The following is a 27,232-nucleotide window of genomic DNA, read 5'->3' on the forward strand; positions in this document are numbered from 1 at the left end:
CATTGTGAGGTTGTTTTGAGGATGCCCTGAATTAGGTTCCAATAGTTAAAGGCACTGACAGGGATTTTTTCCGGACCAAACACCCTATAATAATCTTGAAAGCAGTCACCAACCCTGCACCAGGTCTTTTCATCAATAGTTCCCTCCTCAGGGAACCAAGGACAAACAGTAGTTACAAAATTAAAGAATTGAATAAGATCCTTTTCTTTTACCCTAATTCCTCGTATCCTGAGGGCTTCCTTGAGCCTGGAAATAAAGAGAGACTTTTGAGAGAATGCCTGTCCCATCACTTACATTGGCCGTAAGATCTGCGCCGTTGCTCACCACCTCGTCTGTCTTGCTCTTTTCGGCGGGTCACCGAAATGAAGACTGTGCCATCCTCTGGGGGACGATCTGGAAGGGCCCTTCACTCCGTGAGCGGCGTCTTCCTCCTGGCTATCCGACTTCAGTCCACGTTGGGCGCCAAATATGTCCCGACCTGCAGGACATTCAACATGGGTCTGGTGGACACCTAGGAGAAAGATGGAGGACAGGGGATACAGGAATGGATGCCAAGACAGGATTCTGATCAAGGCGACAACTTTATTTCATCACAAGGGGATTTATATAGGAGAACTGAGGAGGGAAAGGCGGAGGATGTGCTTGCAGCTGCAGGGGCAAGAGGTCAGTGGGAGAGGTGGTCTGCTGCGTTGCCTGGCTACCTAATCTACAGGGCAAGAGGTCAGGGGTAAGAATTCCTATGTTGCTTGTTAACCTGACAGCAGGGTCTGATCCTATCTATTACAATTTACTACTGCTCAGGCCTATCTTCTGAGGTCTTGCAGTTTTTCCAGTTAAGCTAATCTTTAACTGACTGGTAAACCCCAGGCTTGTTACTTGGAATATGCTTTATGTCAGAAGGGGTGGCAGGGTGGTCTTAGTGTCACGTCTTCTCTATGAGTACGTGATACAGCCTAGCTGACTGATGGCTGGAGGTTCCTGACAACTTAATGATTCTCTGGATTTCCTCAGAGTCTGTTGTTATGTCCCCCTTTTCATTTCTGATTTTGTTAATTTGCATATTCACTCTCCGCTCTTTGGTAAGTTTGGACAAAGGTTTGTCTATCTTGTTGATTTACTCAAAGAACCAACTCTTCATTTCATTGATTCTTTGTATTGTTTTCCTAGTTTCTACTTTATTGATTTCAGCCCTAAATTTCATTATTTCCTGGCGTCTACTCCTCCTGGGGGAGTTTGCTTCGTTGTGTTCTAGAGCTTTCAGCTGTGCTGTTAATTCTCTAGTATAACTGTTCTCCAGTTTCTTCATGTGGGCACTTAGTGCTATGAACTTCCCCCGTAGCACTGCTTTCCAAGTGTCCCATAGGTTTGGGTATGTTGTGTCTTCATTCTCATTGAATTCGAGGAAGTCTTTAATTTCTTTTTTCATTTCCTCTCTGACCCAGGGATGGTGCAGTTGAGCATTATTAAATTTCCATGAGTTTGTAGGTTTTCTGCAATTTGTATTGCTGTTGATATCTAATTTTAAAGCATGGTGGTCTGATAAGATGCATGGAGTTATTCCAATTTTTTTTGTAGCTGCTGAGGTTTGATATGTTGTCAAGTATGTGGTCGATTTTTGAGAAGGTTCCATGTGGTGGTGAGAAGAAGGTATATTTTTTTATGTGGATGAAATGTTCTATAGATGTCTGTTAATCCCAGTTGGGTCATTACTTCTATTAGACCCTTTGCTTTTTGTTGAGTTTCTGTCTGGTATTCCTGTCTAGTGGTGAGAGTGGTGTGTTGAAATCTCCCACTATAACTGTGTGAGGCTTTCGATGAGATTTAAGCTCTAATAATGTTTCTTTTACGAATGTGGATGCCTTTGTATTTGGGGCATAGATGTTCAGGATAGACACTTCATCTTGGTGGGTTTCACCTGTGATGAGTATGGAATTACTTCCTTCATCTCTTTTGATTGATTTTATTTTAAAGTCTAGTTTGTTAGATATTAGGATTGCTACCCCTACTTGTTTCTTTGGTCCATTTGATTGAAAAAAATTTTCCCAACCTTTAACTCTCAGGTAATGTCTGGCTTTGAGGGTGAGGTGTGTTTCTTGTATGCAGCAGAAGGAAGGGTTCTGTCTTTGAATCCATTCTGGTAGTCTGTGTCTTTTTATGGGTGAGTTAAGGCCATTAATATTGAGGGATATTAACGACCATTGATTGCTCATCCTTCTTCGATTTGCAATGGTTGTTGGTGGTGGAATTATCTGTGGAATTTCACCACTTTATTCTTTTGGCTGTTGGTAGAGAGGGATTCTCTAATGCCTATGTTTTTCTGGTTGTAGTTAGCTTCCTTGGGTTGGAGTTTTCCTTCCAAAATTTTCTGTAGGGCTGGGTTAGTGGAAGCGTGTTGCTTGAATCTAGTTTTGTCATGGAATATCTTTTTTTCTCCGTCTATAGTGATTGAGAGCTTTGCCGGGTATAGTGGTCTGGGGTGGCATCCATGGTCTATTAGTGTAGGTAGAATATCTATCCAGGACCTTCTGGCTTTCAGAGTTTCCATGGAGAAGTCAGGTGTAATTCTGATAAGTCTGCCTTTATATGTTACTTGACCTTTTTCCTTAGCTGCTCTTAATATTCTTTCTTTATTCTGTATGTTTTGCGTCTTGATTACTATGTGGCGAGGGGATTTTTTTTTTGTGGTCCACTCTATTTGGTGTTCTGTAGGCTTCTTGTGCCTTTATTGGCATGTCTTTCTTAAGGTTGGGAAAATTTTCTTCTATTATTTTGTTGGATATACCTTCTGCCCCTTTGAGGTGGATTTCTTCTCCTTCTTCTATACCTATTATTCTTAGGTTTGGTCTCTTCATGGTGTCCCAAATTTCCTGGATGTTTTGTGTTAAGGATTTGTTGGACTTAAGGTTTTCTTTGGTTGATAAATCCATTTCTCCTAGTGTATCTTCAACACTTGAGATTCTCTCTTCCATCTCTTCTATTCTGTTGGTAATGCTTGTATCGTTAGTACCTGAGTGTTTGTCCAGCTTTTTATTTTCTGCCTTTCTTCAGATTGTATTTTTTATTGTTTCTATTTAAGTTTCCAACCCTTGCAGTGCTTGCAATGCTTCTTGCAATTTTCAGTTTATCTTTTCGTCCATTTGTTGCCTTTTATGAATTTTTTGGTTTGTTCTTTCTTCCATTTCTTGCACTTTTTGGTTTGCTTTTTGTTCCATTTCTTGCATTTTTTGCTTTGTTTCTTCTTCCATTTCCTGCTTTTTTTGGTTTGTTTTTTCTTCCAATTCTTGCATTTTTTGCTTTGTTTTTTCTTCCATTTCTTGCATTTTTGCTTCGTTTCTTCTTCCATTTCCTGCCTTTTTTGGTTTGTTTGTTTTCTTCCAATTCTTGCATTTTTTGCTTTGTTTTTTCTTCCATTTCTTGCATTTTTTGGTTTGTTTTTTCTTCCATTTCTTTGAGGGATTTTCATATATCCTCTTTTAGGGCCTCTATCATTTTCAAGAAAATGGTCTTAAGGTCGTTCTCTTCTGCTTTGTTCACATTGGAATGTTGGAGTCTTGCTGGTGTGGAGTCTCTCGAATCTGGCGGTGTCATATTTGTTTTTCTGTTGCTGAGTGTGTTTTTGTATTGTCTCTTTCCCATCTCTTCTTCTGGTGGGTGCCGAAAGAGCCCCTTACTGGTCTGGGGACCAGAGTTCCCTTTTGGTGGGTGCTAGCAAGTGCAATAATCTGGTGGTTCTTCTCTTCCTTGTCCTCGTTCTGGTCCCGTGGGTGGAGAAGAACAGGAATCTGGGGCGCTTAGCCTCCTACCTGGTCCCCTGGACCTGTTGTACCTGATCCGGAACAGCTACTCCCCTGGTCTCCCTGGCTCCTCTGGTTTCATGGTCGCGTTGGTGGAAGAGAAGACCTGGAGTTTGGTGTGCTTGGCTCCCACCGGGATTGGGAGCTCTGTGCAGTTCCCAGGCGATCCGCAGGCACTGGAACACAGGCCGGGAAGCCGGCCTGTTTACCTGATGCTGCCTCAGGAACAGCTGCTTCCCTGGACTCCCTGCCTCCTCTAAGTGAGTGTTTTTTTTGCACATTGGTTTTATGTTGCTTCACTTTGCTGATACTGTGGATCATTTCTGGGATTTCATTTATATACTACCATATCATCTGGAAATAGAGATACATCACTTTGTCCTCAATTGTATCTCTTTAATTTCCCTGTTATTTTATTGCTGCAGCTAGTATGTCAAAAACTGCATTAAAAGGAGTAGGGATAGTAGATACCCCAATCTCATTCATATGTTTCATGGGATTACTTCAAATTTTTCTCACCTTAGTTTTTCATTTATTACACATATCATTATTCATGATGAACTATACTCTTTAAAGTCCTTTTTTTCTAGAATTTTTATTATGAAAGTACATTGAATTTTGCCAAATATTTTTCTGCACTCATTGAGATGATAATGCAGTTTTTGTCTTTAAGTTAATTCAATATATTTGTTGGTTTATACAGCTTGAATCATCTCTGTATCCTTGTGTCAACGTCTAGTGTGTTAGGGTCCCTGGGTAAGGTCTCACTGAAATCAGGATACAGAGGATGCAGAGTAGAAGCAACTGCATGTCAAACTTTATTTTTACATACCTTTTATACATAAGCTTATGCAAGCTGTCTCACAATCTTCAAACCCATAATACCACACATGTCATCAGGAGATGTCTCCCCCTGTGAAACAATGTCTCTACTATATTTAAAGTATTACGTAGGAACGAGCACTTCCCTATATCTATAGAACAGTGGGGCACAGTTCACTGACTCTGAGGACCCCTTCCTTATCTTGAGAGCAAATTCCAGCAGATCTGTATCTCCACATCCTTGAGAAAAAAACAACATTATTGTGATGCCTTCTTTGCTTTAAAAGTATAGTATACTTAATGACTCCATAGAAGTAGCTTGGAAGTGTTCCTAAGGCTTTTCTTAAAATAACTTAAGAAAAATCATTAGTTCTTCTTTGAAAGTTTAGTAGAATTCTGCTGTGAACTCATGCGGACTTGAGGTTTTGGTTTTTCTCATTTGTTTTTCATAAAAAAACTTTGTTACTTTTCATTCTTTTTAATTTATTATGGGTCTAACTTGTTGACATTTAAACTTTAGTTTGATTGACTCTCGAAATCCATTCATTTCATTGTATGAAAAATATAATAAATTATTCAAAAACTAAAGCATAAAAGACAAGTGAAAATAAATTTTCTATTCTAATAGTTTCAAAAATTTTCAGAATTCAAATTTTCTTTTATGGTTCCTGTAATAGTTTTCTGACAACTCCAATTAACTTGGATTAACTCTCTCTCTTGTTAATTGGATCCATGTTCTGTTAGTTTTTGTTATCTTCTCTAAGTCCAGCTCTTAAATTTGTTGATTTTCTTTGTATGATTTTCTTTTATTGTTTTCACTAACTTAGGTCAATAATTTTTATTATTTCTGCCCATCTACTCAATTGATTCCTTGATTTCTAACATTCAGTTATTTATGATATTTTTTTCTGAATATTATTGACACAGACATTTGTGGCTATAATTGCCCTCTTAGGACTGCTCTTAGTGTACCCCAGAGATTTGTTTCAGTGTTTTGCTTTGTACTTTGATTTATATCAGTATTTTTTCTCTCTTGAATCACTCTCTTTAATTTCTTCTTTGCCCATTCTACATTCAGTACTATATATTTCAATCCACAAAGGCTCGTGTAATGACTGAGGATTTGTTTGCTTTTACATTTAAATTTCATTGCCCTGTGATTAGGCAGAACACAGAAGTTATCTCACTTTTTTAATTTGTTAAGGTTTGATTTGGCTCCCAGGCTGTGGCCTATTACAGAGGTGTTTCTCAAGCTGCTGAGATGAGTGTATGTTTGGTGTTTGTGTGGAATATTCTCTAAATATCTATTAGATACACTTGGTTATGGTGTCATTTAGCTCTGACATTTATATGTTTACTTTTGTCCAGGTGACCTGCCTTTAGGAGAAAGCATAGTATCTATTTCACCCTCTGTTAACTGAGTTGAAATTCATCTTGTCTTCACATTCAGTTGTCTACTTTTTATGAATACTCTTCTTATTAATTTTCATGTGAAATCTATTTTTGTTGGATACTAGCATGGTGATACCTCATGATTCCTTGTCCCATTTGCTATAAATAATTTATTCTATTCTTTAAGTTTAAGGTTTGTTGGGTGGACATGAATTCTCTTAGTTTGTTTGCATTATGTAGCTTATTTATTGGTTTTCCTACTGTGACACACTGTTTTTCTGTGTACAGTAATCTAGGTTGACATTCATTACCTTTACCTTGAAGAACACTGCTCCAGACTTTTTTGGGTTTTAAAGATTCCAGTGAGAAATCAGTTGTTATACTAATGGATTACCTTTATGATCTTTGGTGGGTTTTTCTTATACTTTTCAATACTTTTCCTTTGTTCTACATATTTAGTGTTTCAGGCATTTAGAGAAAAAGTATCAGCTCAGGACCCCAAGATCAATTTATCAGCAAATAGAAATATATTTGCCCTAGATCGAAAAAGGCTAAGGGTAAGGGACTAAGACAAGATGTAGAGGGAAAGGTAACAAGGGAAAGCAGGCAGAGTTATTTGTACCAGAAGACAAAGGACTACCTCTGGATAGAGTGGAGACAGATGCGGTTCATAGGCAAACAACAGTTTTTAAAGGTAAAAGGCGAAACCCCATGTTAAGATGAGGTGTACAATTTTAATTGAGCATGATATTTTGGTGACCCAAAGGGGTCTTTGGTTGCTTGATTTTGGAAATCAGCCTCAGGAGGAGGAGGAGGCCAAATAAGGGAATAGTTCTTGGTGGATAGCTTTAAGGATGTAAACTAATGGTTTTTAGCAAGGCAGAGGGGATGGAATAGAAGGGTAAAGCCTGCCAGAGCCATGCTCAGCATTCTCAAACTCACAGGAGTTCTTTCAGGCATAATATGCTGTAAAGAGTATCTTCACTGGTCTTATAAGTTTTGTATACCGTGTGATACTTAAACCTCTACCAGAATTTAGACATCAAAATCTTGAGTTTAGGGATGCATTTTTTGATCCTGTTGAAGATTTTGTCTATAAAATTGACCCATTATCCTTCTACATAAACTATAACTATGATTCTGATATTATGATCTGTAGATAAAAATTTCTGTCCTGCCAGATTCCAACACCCTTCAGCCACAAATAAACACACAGATGAAACATTCATTATTAAATTGTTGACCAATAGCTTAGGATTCTTATTGGCTAGCTCTATCTTCTTTATTAACCTATTTATATTAATCTATGTATTTCCACTAGGCTGTGGTTTACCTGTAATCTGGCATGTTACTCCTTTGGCAGCATGGCATCTCCCTACTATCTCTTTCTGCCTTCCTCTCCCAGCCTTCTCCTGGTCTGGTAGCCCCACCTATGCTCTGCCTGGCTATTGGAAAATCAGTGTAATATTCCTCAATCAGTAGGAGATATATATTCAGAAGGACATTCTCCATCATTTCTTCTTTTCTAAATAAAAAGAAAGGTATTAATTTTAACATAGTAAAATTATATATAACAAAACAGTTATCAAGTAATAACTATAGATAACAATATTTAGTCAATTAAAATTGGACAAATTTTAAAGAAAATACCCTATTAGTCTAAAGTATTATACATAACTTATCTTTTACCCTACACTAAGGAAAACATTAACTGTAACTATCTGTCTTTAACTCCATCGAGGCCTCAGAAGGATAATATATAAACTCCAGAATTGACAGAGACATCTCTCTGCCTGTACAGTCACCCAAAGCCCAAAGTTCTACTGTAATATTGGGGCATCCATTTTTAGACTACAGGCCAGGAGAGTCTGACAGACTTCTCAGCAAAGCAGGAAATATGGAAACTTCCCATCTGTGTTGGCAGTTTGTTATTTTTCTCTGTGTCCTGAAGAATCTTGACAGACTCTTTTAAGAACAAGAAACCCTAAAAGACTGTCACATTTTGTTTTGATTTTTCACGTTCAACAGTCACATATGGGTTCTGCATGTCAAGTTTATACAAAACACAGTCAAATAGTCCAGGCAAGAACAGTTTCTTGCCATATTGAATGACAAACTCCATAATGTGTTTCTTTGATTCTCATTTTCCTCTCTGAAGTAATTGGTGTGACCAGGAGCAGTTGTGTCCCATTGTCAAGAAAAACTCTAAACCATTTTAAATGCCATATTTTGTAGGTTTTTGAAAGGTTTGAAGAATATCTATCTATTTGAAATGTATCTGTAAATCTAGAAAATCTAACTAACATAACTATAAGTTTTGATTTTTTTAGCCGACTACAATCTTCATTTAATTATACATTATATTTTAAATGAATTGTATAAACACAATACCTAAACAAGTGTAGCAGTATACACATAACAAAATTTATCTTAAATCTTTATCAATAAATAAAAACTCATACCAATACAAATTATTCATCTCTATGTCATATTCTACTTTTTTCCTTAGAAGGAGATTCATTATGATCATTAACTGTTTATAATCAATCCGGTTTAAATGAGAATAAGTATTTATAAACAATATTTGGGAATTTGTATGTTGTTGTCTCCAAACTGCTTCCTGCTCTTTGGGGATGCTATCAATACCATAGGGATCCTGAAAAACCCCAGAAACCTGGCCAAACCCTGGCTATAGTAGTCTGAGGCTGCTCATTTCAGCTGTTTTGGATGCTAGATCATCTGGGCTAATGCTTCAGGGGGGGGTCTTTCTTGATCAAACCATATTTTTTTTGGTTTTTCTAGACAGGGTTTCTCTGTATTGTTTTGGAGCCTGTCCTGGAACTCACTCGGTAGACCAGGTTGGTCTCGAAATCACAGTGATCTGCCTGTCTCTGCCTCCCGAGTGCTGGGATTAAAGGTGCGCGCCACCAATGCCCGGCTTCAAACCATATTAGTTTCAAATGAATTCACAGCTTTTCATCTTCTGTGGAAATAATAACACACTCTCTTTTCCAAAGAAACATGTTCTTAGACATATTTAGAATTTAAGGCATTTTTAAAAATATATAAATTGGATTAATTCAGCAGCATTTATAATGAAATGTCTTTTAGCAGTTGTTTCTCCTTTCTCAGCAACAAAAAAATTCACAGACAACACAATAACATACATTATCCAGAGTCTCTGTGTACTGTCCATCTTTATGTAACATTTTATTATTCTATTACTTTTATATTTTTCATTTTTTGAGACAGGGTTCTCTGTGTAACTTTGGCTGCCCTTGAATTCACTGTGCACTCCAGACTGACCTTGAAATCACAGAGATATGCTTGCCTCTGCCTCTGTAGTGCTAGGATTAAAGGCAAGTGCCACCACTCACCAGCTACTCTATTTCTTTTCTTTCTTTTAAAGACTTTCTCTATCCCTTTTTTTCCAAGTCTACAAATATTTTTAAACACACTATAATCCATTTAGAGATTTTTTTCCTTCTGACTCTTTCTTTAGTGTATATCCTACCTTTTCCTGAACACATGATTCTTAATCTGCTAAACAGCATTGCTAAGATTAAAGAGGACATTTGAGCTGCTGTCTTTACAGCATGGTGGAGGTAGGTTTACTGCCAGCACTGGGAGATGTGCCTACTACCTCTACTCTTGTTGAAGCTGCCAGCAAGAAGCTTGCAGCACTATTTAATTGTTTGGTAGTAGGGCCTTTTAACAGAGCCCTGCTTTTTGTTTTACCACTAATTCTGAGTCAGGAAGCCTCCCTTAGTGAAGTGTCGAGCTTCTGCTTGTTTCTAGAAAGCAGAGCCCAGCCAAGAAAATGCTGCTACCAAGAAACTGTGCATGTGTTTTTTCTTTTGTTTAGAATACTTTTTAAAACTTTTGTCAGGTTTTATGTGGAAGTTCATGCACCAAGGTGGTGGAGCCATTTTTTAGACAAAAGTTTTTGTTCCTCCAGATTCTCTCACCCTTCAACCCCAAATGACTATGTAATTGACAACTAATATTTAACAAGTTGACCCACCAGATGTATAATTAATTCCCTGTAGGGTAGGCTTACTTGGCAAAGCTGTAATATTACAGACTGTAAATGAGTGTTTGTTTTTGTCTGTAATTTTCTCAAATACCATTACTATACTTCCCTAATATGAACAGCTGTGAGGTTCTTTCAACAGCCCTTTGGTGATGTGGTTTATATTTGTTGAGCAGATATACATCTGTGCAAAGTCAGGAAGATGATTTCTGACTAACTGTATAATTTTGATGAATACAAATAATGCTAGGATATATTACATTACTCAGACTGACATAGGATTCTCAGTCACAAAGAAAGCCTTTTACAAAGACAGCTAATCTTAGAATTAAGAACAAATTCGATGCTTTCTGCATGCCCCTGGAGATGAATATTTGGTTGCCCCTTGAGTCATATACATGAGGTTATTTTTCCAGGTGTTTTGCTGATTCAAGGCAAGGAAAGAAGCAACTTTAGTAGACATACTTTCCTGCACCAGTTGACATTTTGTACATAGGCATATAAGAGCTATGCAAAGACTGAATATGTTTGTGTGTGCTGATTGAGAATACAGTTCAATTGACAGGCAGAGAAGGCTGGAGAGATAAAGAAGAGACATGAAAGAAGTGTGAAAGAGTAAATTAATGCATGAGAAAAGAATGAGTGAATGATGATGAAGAAGAGGCGTGTGTGTGTCTGAGTCATTGTGGGACAGAACTGTGTGAAAGAGCTGCTGCTACAGAAAGCAACTGAGCATAGGAACTGTGTAAAGTGCTGTATGATGTGAGAGCTATGTAACTGAGATGCATAGCTGTCACTGTGTGGAGACTTGTGAGTGTGTTGAGGCAATGACTATAAAGCAGTATAGAAAAGAGATACAGAAGACGAATGTGTGTAAAAGAAAGATGTATAGTCATGTAAAAATATATGTCACTGTGTATAGATATGTATGAATATATAGGGGAAATATGTAGGTAAAGAAAGTTATGTAGCTGTATGTAAAGAGTGTAGTTACCTGGAAACAAAGATTTTCAGAGAGGATTTCCAAGATGAAGTAAAGAGAAAGTTATCATCAGAAAACACCTGTGTTTTCTTATTTTTCTCCTCAGATAGAAATAGTATAACCTTCAGATAGATAAGACCTTTTCCTAATCACTCACTATATACTTGCTTTTTTGTATATCCTGGGTGTTGACCGGAGGCTGGCCACCCAAGTTAGCCATAGTGTGGAGATATTCAGAGCTGGCCACTTGTGTGAAATGCATTGGTGGTCAGACAATACATTTCTTCATACCAATGTCCATTCCCCATTTCAGGACTGGAAACCAAGCTGAGGCTGGATCCTAGCAATATTCTCTAGGGTAATAGAAGCAGTTATTAAAAGACACCCAACCAAACAACCAACCAAAAAAAAAAAAAAAGAAACGAAGAAGGAAACCAGAATATTTCAGCACAGAATTCGACCAGACTTTAAAGAAGAGCTAATACCACTACTCCTCAAATTGTTCCACACACTAGAAACAGAAGGAACTTTGCCAAGTTCTTTTTGTGAGACTGCAGACACCTTGATTTAAAAAAACAACACACACACACAAGACGCAACAAAGAAATCAAATTAATACCAATTTCCCAAAAAGGCAGCCCACATAATGGGAAAAGATTTTCACTAACCCCCCATCTGACAGAGGGCTGATCTCCAAAATTTACAAAGAACTCAGGAAGCAAGTCTCCAAAATACCAAAGGATCCAAAAGGTGGGCTGCAGAACTAAATAGAGAAGTCTCAATAGAGGAGTCTAAAACGGCCGAGAGACACTTGAGAAAGTGCTCAACATCCTTAGCCATCGGGAAATGCAAATCAAAACAATTTTGAGATACCATCTCACTCCTGTCAGAATAGCTAAAATCAAAAACACCAATGCAATTTATGCTGGAGAGGTTGTGGTGAAACAGGAACACTCCCCCACTGCTGGTGGGAGTGCCAACTAGTACAGCCACTTTGGAAACCAGCATGGAGATTCCTCAGAAAAATGGGAATAAACCTACTACAAGACCCAACAACTCCACTCTTAGGCATATATACAAAAGATTCATATTCATACAACAAGGACATCTGTTCCACTATGTTCATAGCAGCATTATTTGTAATAGCCAGAACTTGGAAGCAACCTAGATGCCCCTCAACCGAAGAGTGGATAGAGGAAATGTGGTACATTTATACAATGGAGTACTATTCAGCAGAAAAAAACAATGGAATCCTGAGATTTGCAGGCAAATGGATGACACTAGAAGAAACCATCCTGAGCTAGGTAACCCAGTCACAAAAAGAGAAACATGGCATGTACTCTCTCATATATGGATTTTAGACATAGATCTGGGGAGTGCCAGCCTACAATCCCATGACCAGAGACTCTGGGAAACAGAACCTTCATTCAATGGCTGATGGAAGCAGAGGCAGATTCCCACAGCTAAACCCTGAGCTGAACTCAAGGAATCCAGTGACAGAGAGGGAGGACTCATGGGCAAAGGGGTTAAGACTGGGCTGGTTTATCCCCCAGAAGCATCTGACCTGACAAGGGTTAGCTCTTGAATCCCAGACTGATGGCTGTGATTCCAGTATGGGACTGATCAAGACCCCTGAATGTGGGTGTCAGTGAGGAAGCCTGGGTAATCTATTGGGCCTTGGGTAGTAGATCAGTATTTATCCCAGGCATACAAATGGACTTTGGGCACCCATCCAACAATGAGAGATGCACTCTCACCCTGGATTCCCAGGGGAGGGTCTAGGCCCTACCCTGGATGAAATGACAGACTATGAATACCCCCATGGTGGGCCTCAGCCTCCCTGGGGAAATGAGGGGATATTAGAGGGGTTGGTGGGAGGGCGTGGGAGGAGAGGAGGGTAAGGGAGAGGGACCTGGAATTGATATATGTGAAGCAACCTTGTTTCTAATTTAAATTTAAGTTTAAAAATAAAAATTAAAAAACATCAACAAAAAAACAAAACAAAACAAAAAAAAAACAGTTTCCCTCATGAACATTAATTAAAAAATACACAATAAAATACTGGCAAACTGAATCCAAGATCAGTTTGGATCATCAAAAAGATTATCCAACCTAATCAAGTTTCATCTCAGAGATGCAGGGATCATTCTACATAAAAATATGTCAATGAATATCATAACATAAACAAACATAAAGAAAATAACCTCACATGATCATCTCATTGGAAGCTAAAAATATTTAATAAAATCTAATACCTCTTCGTGATAAAGGTCTTGGAGAGATTAGAGAAACAGAGAACATAAATAAACTTAATGAAATCAATACAAAGCAAGTCAGTAGTCACCATCAAATTGAATGGAGCAAAATTCAAAATAATTCCACTAAATCAGTAACAATACTGTCAAATCTCTCCATATCTATTCAATATATTACTTCAAGTTCTAGCTATACTGATAAACCAACAAAAATATTTAGGGCATACATATTGGAAACAAAAATTGAAAATATTACTATTCATAGATTAAATCATAATATACATAATCTACACCAAATATTCCTCAAAGGAATGGCTACACCTGATAAAAACAATCAGCAAAGTGACTGGATACAAGATTAACTCAACAAAATCAATGGCCTTTCAAAATACAAATAATAATCCAGCTGAGAAAGAAATCAGGGAAACAACAGTCATCACAATAGCCACAAATACTGTAAAATTTGCTCTAACCAAGCAAATGAAAAACCTCTATGACAGGAACTTGAAATCTTTGAAGAAAGAAGCCAAAGTAGATATCAGAACATGTAAATACCTCCAGTTTTCATGTATTGTTAAGATTAACATAAGAAAAATGGCAATCTTACAAAAAGTAATCTACAGATTTAATGAAATCCCCATCAAAATTCCAACACAATTCTTTGCAGACCATGAAAGAACAATGCTCAACTTCATACACAACAAAACTCAGGCTAGTCAAAACAATCTTGTTCAATAAAGGAACTTATGGAAATATCACAATTCCTGGTTTATAGCTCTACTACAGAGCTACTGAAATGAAAACAGCTTGGTGTTGGCACAAAAACAGACAGATGGACCAATAGAATGTAATTTAAGACCCTGACAGAAATCAACACACCTAAGAACAACTGGTTTTTCACAAAGAATCTAAAATTACAGAATGGAAAAAAGAAAACCTCTTCAACAAATGGTGCTGCCATAACTGGATGCCAGCATTTAGAAGAATGCAAAACAAATCCATATCTATAGCCCTGTACAAACTCAAGTCCAAGTGAATCAAAGACTTCAACCAACATAAACCCAATCACCTGAACCTCATAGACAAGGAAGTGGAAATTATTTCCTTATAGAACTTCAGTAGCACAGACACTGAACAATTAATAAATGGGACCTCCTGAAACTGAAAAGCTTCTGTAAAGCAAAGGACATTGTCAATAAGACAAAACAGTAGTATAGAGAATTGGGAAAGACCTTAACCAACCTCACATCTCACAGAGAGCTGCTCTCCAAATTATATAAAGAGCTGAAGAAACTAGACATCAAAATACCAAATAATCTGATTTTTATAATGTGTATAGATCTAAACAGCATTTTCAACAAAAGAATCTCAACTGGTTGATGACACTGAAAGAAATGTTCAACATCCTTAGCCATCATGGAAATGCAAATCAAAATTACTCTGAGACTCCATTTCACACCTGTCACAATTGCTAACAGCAAAAACACAACTGACAGCTCATGCTGGAGAGGATGCTGAGAAGAGGCACACTCCTACATTGCTGGTAGGATTGCAAACTTGCACAGCCACTTTGGAAAACAATATGGTGATTTCTGAGGACATTGGGAATCAGTATATCTCAGGACCCAGCTGTACCAATCTTGGAATATACCCAAAGGATAATCAATTGTATCAAAACGATACTTGCTCAACTATCTTCATATCAGCATTATTTGTAATAGCCAGAATTTGGAAACTGCTTGGATGCCCTTCAAACAAAGAAAGAATAAAAAGTCATTACGTTTACACAATGGTGTATCACTCATCTGTTAAGAACAATAACATCCCTCCCTCCCTCCCTTCCTCCCACTCCCCTCCCTCCCCACCCTCCCTCCCTTACTTACTCCTTCTTTCCCCCTCCCTCACTCTCTTCCTTCCTCCTTCCTCCCACCCTTCCTTCCACCCACCCTCCCTCCCTTCCTTCCTCCCTCCTCCCTCCCAACCTCCCTCTCTTCCTTCCTCCCTCCTCCCTCCCTCCCTTCCTCCCTTCCTCCCTTGAGGTAGCCCAAACCCAGAAAGACAAATATGGTTTACAATTACTCATAGGTGGATATTATCTGTAAAATGAAGGATAACCAGGCAACAATCCACACCCCCAGTGAGGCTAGGTAACAAGGAGGACCTAACACCATACACATGGATTTTACTGGGAAGGGGAAATGGAAGAGGTATCTTGGTAAACTGCAGGTAGTTTGTGATAGGAACAAGAGGAGATGAACTTGTGGGCAAGGAAGCATGATAGAATAATGAAAGAGATTTCATACTGTGTGGGGAGGCATTGCGTGGTCAGGTAGATACATGGTACAAGGGAAAACTCCCTGTATTCAGAGTAGTGACTACCCTAATTGTCATCAGAGAGCCTTCATCCAGTAATGATGGAAGCAGATGCAGAGATCCACACCTAAGCACTGGCCAAGCTCTGGGAATCCTGGTGAAGAGAGGGAGGAAAGATTGTATGAGCCAAGGGGCAAAGGTCATAACAAGGGAATCCATAGAGACAATTAACCTGGGCTCATAGGAGCTCACAGACATTGCACTGATAGTTAAGTCAGTACAAAGGCCTGACCAGATCTTCTAAATATTTGTGACATTTATATAACTTGATGTACTTGTGGAGTTCCTAGCAGTGGAAATGAGGCCTGTCCCTGATATTTTGGCAGGCTTTGGGTACCTATTATTCATACTGTATTGCCTTACCAAGACTTAATAGGAGGGGAGGAGCTTAGTCCTGCCTCAACTTGATATGCCTCATGCTTTGTAGACACTCATGGGATACCTGGCCCTTTCTATTCAGGAAATAGAGAAAAGTTTGACAAAACACTCACAAAAGAATCAGTCTTCAAATATTCATTTACATATTTATTTATTAATATGCATGTGTATGTGAGTGTGTGTGTGTGTGTATGTGTGTGTGTGTCTGACAAAGGGGAGAATGGGAGGGAGGTGGGGAGAAAAATTGCAGTCAAGATGTAAGATAAACGAATAAGTTTAATTAATAAAAACTTCAAAAATAATTTTGGCAGACACTAAACCACATGGTGGTCAGTTTTTCAGTTAGGCTTACTAAGTAAAGAGGGTGTGGCAGTAGGACATGGAAGTCACGTACTTTCAAGGATGATATTCACACCTGTACCTGTTCTTTTTCTGGCAATAGAGGGCTTCAACCACACTGCTACTTTAAATGTTCTTACACTTAGCTTCTTACACTTACACTTCGAGCATGAGACAAAAAAGCTATGCTGCATAGAATAGATATTCCTATGAACTATTGTGGTAAAAGTGAGAGCCTTTGCTCCAATTTGTAAGAATATTCTCACCGCCTCAGCTGTACACATGCCAGTTTTGACTTTTACATATTCATTATTATTACAGAGTAGTGCACGCCATACAATCCCAACTTTCCCTTCTATTTCCTTGGGAATTCAGAAGAAATTGCTAGACCTAGTCTGTCCCCATGAATAATAAAAGAAAATATCCAATGACTGTGATAGCTAAGAACTTGACATGTTCCTTCTCATTACTATATGCAATTCATTGTAGCAAGAGAATAAAAATAGATCCTGTGCAGCTTCCTCATTTATCCAGTTCACTGTGTTCACCCAGTGCTATCACTTACACCACAGTAATAGATAGCTTCATCCTCAGACTGGATGTTAGAGATGCTTAAGTAGCGGTGAGCCCCAGAGCTGGAGCCAGAGAAGCGATCAGGGATACCATCCCCTTTGCCGTGGCTTCCATCACTATTAAGATACATCACATATTTAGGAGCCTTGTCCGGATGTTGCTGGTACCATTCAATGTCATAGGTGCTGTGCTCACTACTCAACGTGCAGGTGAGTTTGACTGAGGCTCCCAGGGAAGCAGAGGCAGAGGGTGACTGAGTCAGCACAGGTTGGGAGAAAGACCCTGAAAACAGAGAAACACATTATGTCCCAGAATGGAGAGGGGAGATTGTATCTGGCTGTCAGATATTTTCCCTCAACTGGGATCAGGGTTCAGATGACTCCTGACCTGTGCAATGAAGGAGGAAGAAGAGAAGAGGAGTCCAGGCCATGGTGCAGACACCACTGAGCTCTGCTGAGACAGACATGGTGTGTGTCTCTCTTATCCTTCAACAATTCTCAGAGAACTGACAGAAACCTTTATGCAATTTTTCCTGATCAAGCAAATCCCTTGTCAGGTGTGTGTGCCATCAAATGTCTAGGTGTCACTTCCTGCCTGAGGCTGCCCAAGAGACAACAGTGGCCCCAGCTGTGTGGTTAATGGAGTAAGGGGTTATAGTATCTAAGAGGGGAAGAGGGATGTTAGGACGAAAATCTCCATTCGTGTGGCTAGTTAAGCTAGAAATTTTAATTGATAAATGTAGTAAAAAGGGAGAAAAACACGACATTGGGGTGCACTCTCTGAACCTTTCTCCTGCTTTCTTCATTTTTGTCTGAGAGTGCAGTCTTGTTGTAACAATGGCAACCAGTATAAGTTGTGGGAGGCAAATGGACCTCCATGATCTGAATTAGCATTTTTATCAAATGTTAGATGATTAAAGGGAATCTCCCAGCACTGGACCAAAGGGAAAGGCTGTGTAAAATTCAGAAGCTGTGATTTCCAGCCTTGAGCTAAGAGAAGGGAGCTCTTACTCTTGAGACCCCAGTGAGAAGGAATTCCTTTCTCTGGGGCCTTTTGCAGAATATAAGAAGTGTGAACTAACTCCTTATTGTCATTGGGCATAAAATGTAAATCAAGATGAAAGAAATGTGTGCAAATACAGAAATAATTTACAAACAAATGCTTGGTTTGTAATGGCGTACAACTAACTGTTTGGGTTAATACAAGTGACACATGCTAACTCATACTGATTTATGGAGGGAGGGCGGAAGGTTGGGAGGCAGAGAAGTAGGAAGAAAGGAACAAAGATAGGCTTTTACTACACCTGATTGAATATATGGATATAGGTATACATTGTATCTTACAGAGACCCTTACAACCAGCAACGTGGCTCAGCATGTGAGTGCACTTGCTGCCAATCTTAACAATATGAACTCATTCCTGGAACAACCACAGTTAAAAGAAAAAGTCAGTTTAAGTAACTTTTCCTCTAACTGTCACATTCATGCTGTGGAATTTAAATAACACACAACACACACACACACACACACACTCATGCACATTAATAAATAAATATGTAAATGAATATTTGAAGACTGATTCTTTTGTGAGTGTTTTGTCAAAATTTTCTCTATTCCTGTGGTTTTCACTTTACTTTAGCCATTCATTAGTAGTGTTGGCATTAAAGTATCGGTGTGCTCTACTTATGAAGGAGGTCTTTATGAATCAAGGATGTGTTAAGCCTACTTTACACCCACAGATGCAGGGTCCTTGTGCACCTTCAGTTTTAACAAATGCTGATCTAACACAGGCTACAACTGATGTGGTTTGGATTATGAAATTTTCCTGGTTCCTCCAATTATTGTGTTTCCTCCCACCATATGAAACAAAAGGACTTCCTGAATCCCAGGCTGAACATTACATGCCAAGATTAAGTTTCTTACACTTTACTACTAAAAACTACAGTCATAGCTCTTAGTGCTTTATACTTCACAAAATATTCAACACTGAGTTGCTAATAATAAGTTAATACTTGCATGTTCACACATTCAAGGGTGGATGCCATTGAAGAAAACGGCACCCTCTAGAAGATGCACTTCTTTGTCCTTGCCTAAGGTATTAAAATATTGAAAGACGAGAGACATATTTACCATTTCAGCCTGTAAACTGTTTAACCTTAAATTTTAGTTACAGACATGTGATAAAAATATGAGCTAACATGTTACTGTCCTTGGGTATAAAATGTGAATCAAGATGAAAGTAATATGTTCAAATATGGAAATAATTTACAAATGAATTCTTGGTTTGTAATTTAGCCAGGATGAGAGTAAGGACATACAGCAAATAGTATGGGTTAACACAAGTGAAACATGTTATCTCATACTCATTAATGGAGGAGAGACTTTCAAAATACACATACTGATATAAGCACCCTATGGTACCCTTTCATTCCCTCCTCTATCCCTGTCTTTTTGGGAATAATCTTAGGTGATCATTGGTCAGTAGCTGCAAAGCCACTGTTATCCATATCAGCCTTCCCATGGCAATCCATTATCATCCCCCTGTGTTCTCTAAGGCATCTTATGAAGACATGGAGAACTCACTGTTCTTCAGTAAGAGCTCACCTGATTAAGGACATTTGCAATAGTGCTTAGGATATTATCAATGAGATTGCATTCTGTGGTATTTGTATTTATCATGCCAGCATCATGTTTTTAGGAGGAAAAATGTTTACCTAAAGCCAGAATAGAAATTATTCATGGCTTTTAAAACTATACAATGAATTTGCATTATCTTCAAATGAAAGCTAGTAAAGAAATAATCAGAAACTATGAATGGACAGCCACTTCACTTTTTTAATTGTACATAATTATATTTCATATTACCTTATTATATGAAAGTGTAAAATGAAAATGACTGATCAATTCCTTTTAACATTCCTAATAATTCAGATATATGAGGCACACAATCTCAGTACAGCATGACACAGGAGCAGTAATGTAGTTCTCATGTAAGTTAACACGTCATAATCTGTTATTAATATACAAAGACAACAAATTTTTAAAACATTCTATTTACTAAGATTCTGCCATAGCTTTATGTAATGAGATGCAGCATACCAGGCCTGCCACTCAACTTGTTTGTGGTTAAGTCTCAGCTTCAATATGAAGCTGTTAAAAACGAAAACCAAAAGTCCTGCTTTTTACATGCTAAATGTCTGGTTAATGTGTCATTAAACACAGTAATGAACTGAAGCCAGCAAGAGTCAGGAGTTAAAAGCTAAACATGGGAGCCTAAATAAAATCTATACAAAATGTAAATTCTCTATCACTGGCTACGTAAAAACCCTCTGACTGGTTAAAGCTTGTATAAAACATGCATTTTAGAATTGTTAGCTATCAGTTCATGAAAGTACCAGTGTCTACCAAACAATTCCTCCCCAAAGCCCAAGTGTAGGCAAAATCAATTCAAATGCCATAGCACAACCTAACCCTAAAAACATTCACTTGTTATTACTGAAGTGGAGGCAAGCTGCAGAGCTTTGGGGGCGCTCTCGTGCTGCAAAGGGCTGGGTGTCTCTGGTTCATACAAAGCAATGTACAACAGAGTCGAGACATGCCACTAACCTCAGGCAAGCGCAGGACTGACGGTGCCCAGCTCTGGCCTCCCAAGAAACATGGCTGCGATGTCCACAGAAGTAGTGTGAGATCAAAGGCACGCTGTTCTGGTGGCTAAAGAGATAGCAAACCACCCCCTCTTTAAAAAGCTCCTTCCCAAAGTAAATCAGTATATACGTGGGGAAAAATTAAAATACACTTATCTACATAGTAAGGATTTTGAAATTTTAATGTAATCCCTACTTTGAAAATTATTATTTCTGGTTACATCTTAAAGATGATCCAGATTCAGTTTCTGATCATTTAGCCTTATGTATTTCTAGAAAAAATATTAGCTTTATTCCAAATGCCATAACCACTAGTATGACTCCAAAGTCCTATCTCCCAGAGTCACCAGAACTGGAAGAGGACGGTGGTAAGCAGCAGGCAACCATCATGACCTTCACACCGCAGTGTCCGAGTGGCTGTGACTAGTCCAGGACAAGTCTAAACACAAGGGAATTCATGCACATTACTCCATATGTCATAGTCTTCACAGTTGAGAGCTCCTTCGACATTGCACTCTATGAGGATGCTGGTCTTCCAGACACTACAGTGAATCTGAACTGGAACCAGCAGCCTTCTTTTTCTTCTTCTTGCTGCTGTGCTTCTTATGCTTCCTTCTCTTCTTGGCCTTGTCCTCTCCACTCGTCACCACTTTTCTTCCTTTTTGCTTGCACCTCTTCATAATCCAACTCTGATGACAACTCAGAGGACAGTGCTCTATTGGCATACAGCTTTCTCTCTCTCTCTCTCTCTCTCTCTCTCTCTCTCTCTCTCTCTCTCTCTCTCTCTCTCTTTGCTGAGTCCCTTAGAATCCTTACTTGTTCAGCCACATCCTTTGACTTCTTTTTCTTTTTTGCAGCTACTTCACTTTGATCTACTTTTACAAGAACATAACTGAGAATGCTCCTCTCTGGATATCTGTTGACTCTAGTGCTACAAACTAAGACACAACTAAGGGAGAAGATATTTGAATTCTGTACTTTTAAATATCTATCACAATAGTTAACAAATATATCCCCCCCCCTTGATGGCTCTAACTAGAACATAGATAAAGGCACAGGCTTCCCCCATCTTCTTGTCTGTGGACAGTCAACTTCAGTGTGTCAGCCCTGGCCGTGGGATCCCACTGTCACAGGGCAGAACTTATACTCAGGCTCATTTAAATACATGTTTATGTTTTGCTTCTTCATCTGTGACTCATTGTACTGAGTATAATTGTAATGTAGCATATAATAGCCTTCAGCATGATTTTCAGGCTTGGAGCCCTGAACCCCAGGACATCATCATATTTAAGGTAACAAGTGACAGTAGTGTGAATGCCTGTTAATTGCTGGGGAAATCCAGTCTAAAGTGTTGGCCAGACTACTTCTGGAAACTGTGGGTAAATAAAAGATCAGGAACTGCTGGAGAGTGTCATTCTCCAGCATCACCTCAATTCAGGAAGAGACCCTGAAAAGAATAGCTGAAAAGAAAGAGTCAAGAAATGTGTAGGATCAATCCCAAGGCAGTTCTCTTTAATCTCATTGATAATTGACAGAGATGGAAGAAATCTGGGAAATGTGACAGACATTTAGATCATGCTGTTAATTTCCAGAGATCACAAGCACCCATAGGTGCTCTTTGACTCCAATGGTGATTTCGTGCAATACAAGTCTTTTACTATCACCTGTCATCACTATATTGCATCTTATCAGTAGATGACTCTATTGCCAGGGATACAGGAACACCTTCTGAGTTGCAGCCTCTAATTCCTGGCCAGTAACCTTGTTCCAGGAGATTAAATATGAGTCAGGAGTCAGCTTCAGGTCAATTTTTGATATGTACACAGTGCCCCCTACTGGACTATAGATACTTTCTTCAAATATCTTTAGGAATGAGATTCTATTCCATAATTATAGAATCCTTAGTTTCTCTTCACAATTGCTGTTAACTTTATATTTCTCATCACTAGAATTCTATCATTTAGTTTTCTTTGTTTGCATAACTTTTGTGTTGTTTTTGATCATTTCTTGCAGGTGTTATTTTGATTGGTCACAGTTTATGCTTTACAGAATGACAGAGGGATAAAGAAAGATTTATTTCTCTGGAGATATAGACTATTAATAGAGACACTGATTAGCAAGTGTTAGGAAACATTTCAAGACCCAAAGCTAAAGAAATGATTTTTTACATACTGAAAACTATTCTGTATATTTAGTTTTATTATAAATTACTTGTGTGTGTGAATGCAAACACACACAGACACATACAGGCACACAAATGTACACACACACACACACACACACACACACACACACACACACACCACAGCTTTGAATAACCTCAGACTCAAATTATAGGCAGTTATGAGCTACCCTACATAGGTTTGTGATAGGAATAAACTTGAATATACTACAGACATGTGCTTTTAGCCACACAAGATATTTAAAAATTATGCTACATTCCTGAATTAATATTATTTACAGGAATTTTGAACACATAAACATTGTTATTATCAACGAATCTATTATATTGTATAAACATACTGTATCATGGCAGCAACAAATGTTTCCTTCATGGTGATGCACATTCTCATAAAATATATTAATTGGTTAGTAAGTTACTTTTTGTATAACTTTTATTGAGCTACTCTCTTTTATTTTATTCTGAAAAGGTCCATCTGAGAAAGCTAAAATGGCAAAGCTTTATTACGCCAATTAAGAGTATAGTGAGTCCTCTAACTGACAAAAAGTAGGCTCCTGCCTTGTAAATACAAAGGAAGCTAGGGAATTTAAGAACAAAAAGCTGCGATCACACCTGTTGCATGCTAGACGGCCTTGAAGGTATGTTTGATCTTGTGAGACATCACACAAAGAAATTACTGTAGAACTGTCCAAACTGTTTTTACATACTGGCTCAGAAGGGAATGGAACCCTTTTCACGTTGTCAAAAATGTCATCACACAAGAAGCATTTATTTATTGGCAAATGTAGCCTTCACTTGAAGAGGTGTAGGTTCACGGCAACCTGACCTTTTAAAGCTATTTCAATCCCAATAAAAATCAAAGTATTTCAGTGTAATTATATTTGTAGTATGCATTTTTAATTGGTGGTATCTCAATGAAATCATCACTCCCAGAATGGAAACATTCTAGTAGATAGACCTGGAAATTAGAAAACTACATAGAAGGAGAATGGCTGATTGAGCATTTTCTGAAACTCTCTCCACTCTTCATATGAGGTTCTCTGGAAAGAGCACAGTAAAGATAACCATGAATTCCATTCCTGTGATGCCTTCATGAGGGACAGTCGTGACCTGCTTCCAAGTGCAGTCAACCTTTAACTCATAGTCATTCCTTGTCAGGAAACAACTAGAGTGGAAGAAGTCACAGCTGACCAGGAAATAAATACCTTCAGTCTGCTCAGACAACTCCAGTGTATGACAGCCTCCAGGAGGTACTTTAGAGATGTCTCTGCACTAGGGAGAATGTGTTCAATATCTCTGGTGGTACCTTTATCAGTGCACTACATCTGCCTCAGAAAAGTAGGGCAAATGTTCTAGGTCCGAGGGCAATGTTCTTTGGGTGCTCAAATGAGCATCCACAGACATGAAGAGGATTAGGCAAGTCACATCTGATCTCTAACCAATTTTCCCATCACTCCTAAAACTACAGAGTTCTCATGAAGCTGACTACAATCAACAGGCTCTATACAAAAGCCCCTATTTCCTCCCTAAACACACACACACAGAATATACACAGCAACAGATTCACATTCCTGGAGCCATGGACTGAGACATTCTGCTATGCCTTGCCCATAAAGACAGACTCTGAAATAAATATTTCTTACAATAAGTAGTTTCTGCCTGGAAATTTGATCACAAAATACATAACTACAACTTTGAGATGCAGAAGCAAATTAGATACCCCAGAGTCTTATCCATTTGGTGTTGGGTGCCTGAGACTTGGTGTCACTTTTATCAACCTCAGCTCACACACTAGGATCAGTTCAGTAGGAAGTGACTGTTGCTTGTTCAACCTGCTATGGTATTAGACCCAAAATTAACCAGTGAACCCCACCTGGCCAGGGACCAGCTAACTTCCTGCAATTCTGGGAATTGTAGTTCTGGAAAGATAACATGTGCTCAGTGACCAGGTAACTTCTTCACATACTGCGAGTTGTAGTTCTTGGAAAGAAAACAACAAAGCCTCATGGCAACGTATGGGTTTTGTCCATAAAAGTCCCATCAAAAAGTGCCTGGAAGCTACACAACTGGAATGATTCCACATGGTGGTACTGACCGAATCCCATTTTAGTCAGTATTTAAATTTTTAATACATGTTTGTTTGAATTCTGTCAAAATGTTGGAAGTGATTTTTCTGGTGATTGTCAGGATTAACAGCTGCTGCTGAGAGCTGCATTCCCAGAAACTGGAGGAGCAAGAGCTGTGCCCCAAAGAGGCTATAGCTACAAGGGGCTAGTGTGACAGTACCCGTGGCTCCATAATAACCTTGAGAAACTTACTTCCCTTTTCATTTCAAGGATATACTGAGTACTATGGGTGGTAGGATCCACACTGTGAAGTCCTGGATAAAGTTTTTAGTAAATCCATCTGGACCTGTGCATTTTAGTTGGAAGATTTTAATAACTGATGCAATCTGATTGCAGGTTATAAATCTTCTTAAATTGCTAGGTCATCTTGATTCCATTTTGCTATGTCTTATGCATTTAGAAATACATTCATTTCTTTTAGATTTTCTAGTACAGTGGAATAGAGATTTAAAATGTTAAAAATTTCCTGAAATTTGATATTGAGAGATGCTGTAGCATTCAAGAACACTTCTTGCTCTCACAAAGCAGTCTTTTTAGGTTCCTGGAATTCTCATGGCTGCTGCTGACAATACTCTAGTTCCAGAAGATTTGATTTACAGTTCTTGCCTCTGCAAACACGGTGAAAATATATGCACACACACACACACGCACACACACATTTGTTTTACATATGAAGAATAAATTATCATGCACATATATTAAAATAAATAATTTTAAGTTAAATACTTTAACTTTTGCTGGGTGGTGATGGCACATTATTTTATCCTAGCACTTGGGAGGAGGGAGAGGCAGAAAGATTTTTATGAGTTCAGGCTAGCCTAATAAAAAAAGGAGTTCAGGACAGCCTGTGCTGTTACACAGAGAAATCCTGTTTTGAAGACAACAATAACAATAATAATAATAATAATTATCTGAAATTTTATTGATGTAAATGTTGTAACACCTACCTTTGATGTCTAAAGGGAAATTGTGTCTTCCTTCTTCATTGTGATTAATTTGACTAAGATCATTTCCTATCCTGTTTATTTTTCAAGGACTAAACTCTTCTTTTCATTGGTTGTGCTGATTTCTCTCAATCAGTTCAGTCCTGATTATTTTCTCTCTTCCCATGGATTATTTGGGTGCTGGTTTGTCCTGATATTTCTGAGCTTCTCAGATACATAATTAAGTTCCTTGAGATATATTTAGATGTAAGCTATTAGGTTTGTGAGTTAACTTAAAGGGACAGGAAGTAGAAAATAGATGAGGCATTCAGTAGGGTTGAATTGCATATGACCCAATAGTGTCCCTTTCAGATGTTACTTGAACTGATGTAAGGAGTTTTTGGACTCTGATCTCTCTTAAGTGATTATAGCTGACATAATAGGTAAATAGGAGCACCATCAAAGAGAGTGTCCCAAAGGGGGTCCTTCAGAAGGGCCACATTAGATGCTAATAGATGGCAACAACCCAGAACTAGAGTCAGGAAGTAATATCTATACAACCTTGAAGGGAACATTAAGGCACAAAGTTAGTGAGGAAAAAAATTACTTTGAGATCAATATAAATTAAATATAAAGCTAACACAGGGTTAAATGCATTTATACAATCGGCTGGCACAGAGTTCCATAGAGGGCTATTGTAACTGTAAGCATTTGTTTGCTAGATCTGAATCCTGCATGAGGATCTGGCATCTGAACTTTGTAAAAAATAAGTAAATTCAAATCAGCACCTAGTTGACAGTTTAAAAGAGAAAAATAGGATCATGATGAGGAATTTTATAGTTTTGTCCTGAAAAATGTCCAAAGTCATGACTTGGATATGCTTAATAACCTCTATTATAAGTCAGATATATAATTTTGAGTCAATTTCTGTTAGCATGAGTAGACCACTTTCACTTTAAGAATTAATAAACCCTAATCATCAAAGTATAACTCTTAAGTCCCAACTTGTCCAGAATTTTGTCCTCATCTGCTATTCTTACTCTTAGTACAAAGTCATCATACAAAAATCTATCCTAACCCAAAATATCTTAACAACTATGTAGGGAGAGATCTTAGATACCTGTGATGCTGACCACACCCACATTGGGCATGGCTACATGCTCATATGGATGTGGGAATCAAATGCTATGCAGGGGAGACATATGCACTTTCTGGCTTCTGGTCTGGTCTCAGAAAGCTGCTGACTCAGCTGCTTTGACAGTTTATCTTGTAGGTACCTTCTACAAAAAATAGTTACCTATACCCTCATCAAGCATGTGATTTATTTTTCACTGGCCAAACATAGTTACTGCAAGTACAAATACACACCTTAGACTGAAATTGCTGAAGATAAGCTTTGTATTCTCATAGTTTAAGC

At 38.3% G+C, this 27,232-nt stretch overlaps 2 protein-coding genes and 1 gene segment (V, D, J or C); all 3 read right to left on the reverse strand.

Moving 5' to 3' along the window:
- Positions 1–27,232, reverse strand: part of LOC101839749 (Ig lambda-1 chain V region S43) — a 612,967-nt gene that overhangs the window by 81,832 nt on the left and 503,903 nt on the right. The gene's annotated exons all lie outside the window — the stretch shown is intronic.
- Positions 1–27,232, reverse strand: part of LOC101841371 (Ig lambda-3 chain C region) — a 388,037-nt gene that overhangs the window by 78,354 nt on the left and 282,451 nt on the right. The gene's annotated exons all lie outside the window — the stretch shown is intronic.
- On the reverse strand, positions 16,845–17,420 carry LOC110342308. The segment is given in 2 exon segments: positions 16,845–17,223; positions 17,329–17,420. Coding segments are annotated over 2 exon segments (390 nt in total).

Source organism: Mesocricetus auratus, unplaced genomic scaffold (assembly GCF_017639785.1).
Source record: "Mesocricetus auratus isolate SY011 unplaced genomic scaffold, BCM_Maur_2.0 Super-Scaffold_100008, whole genome shotgun sequence".
Taxonomy (NCBI): Eukaryota; Metazoa; Chordata; class Mammalia; order Rodentia; family Cricetidae; genus Mesocricetus; species Mesocricetus auratus.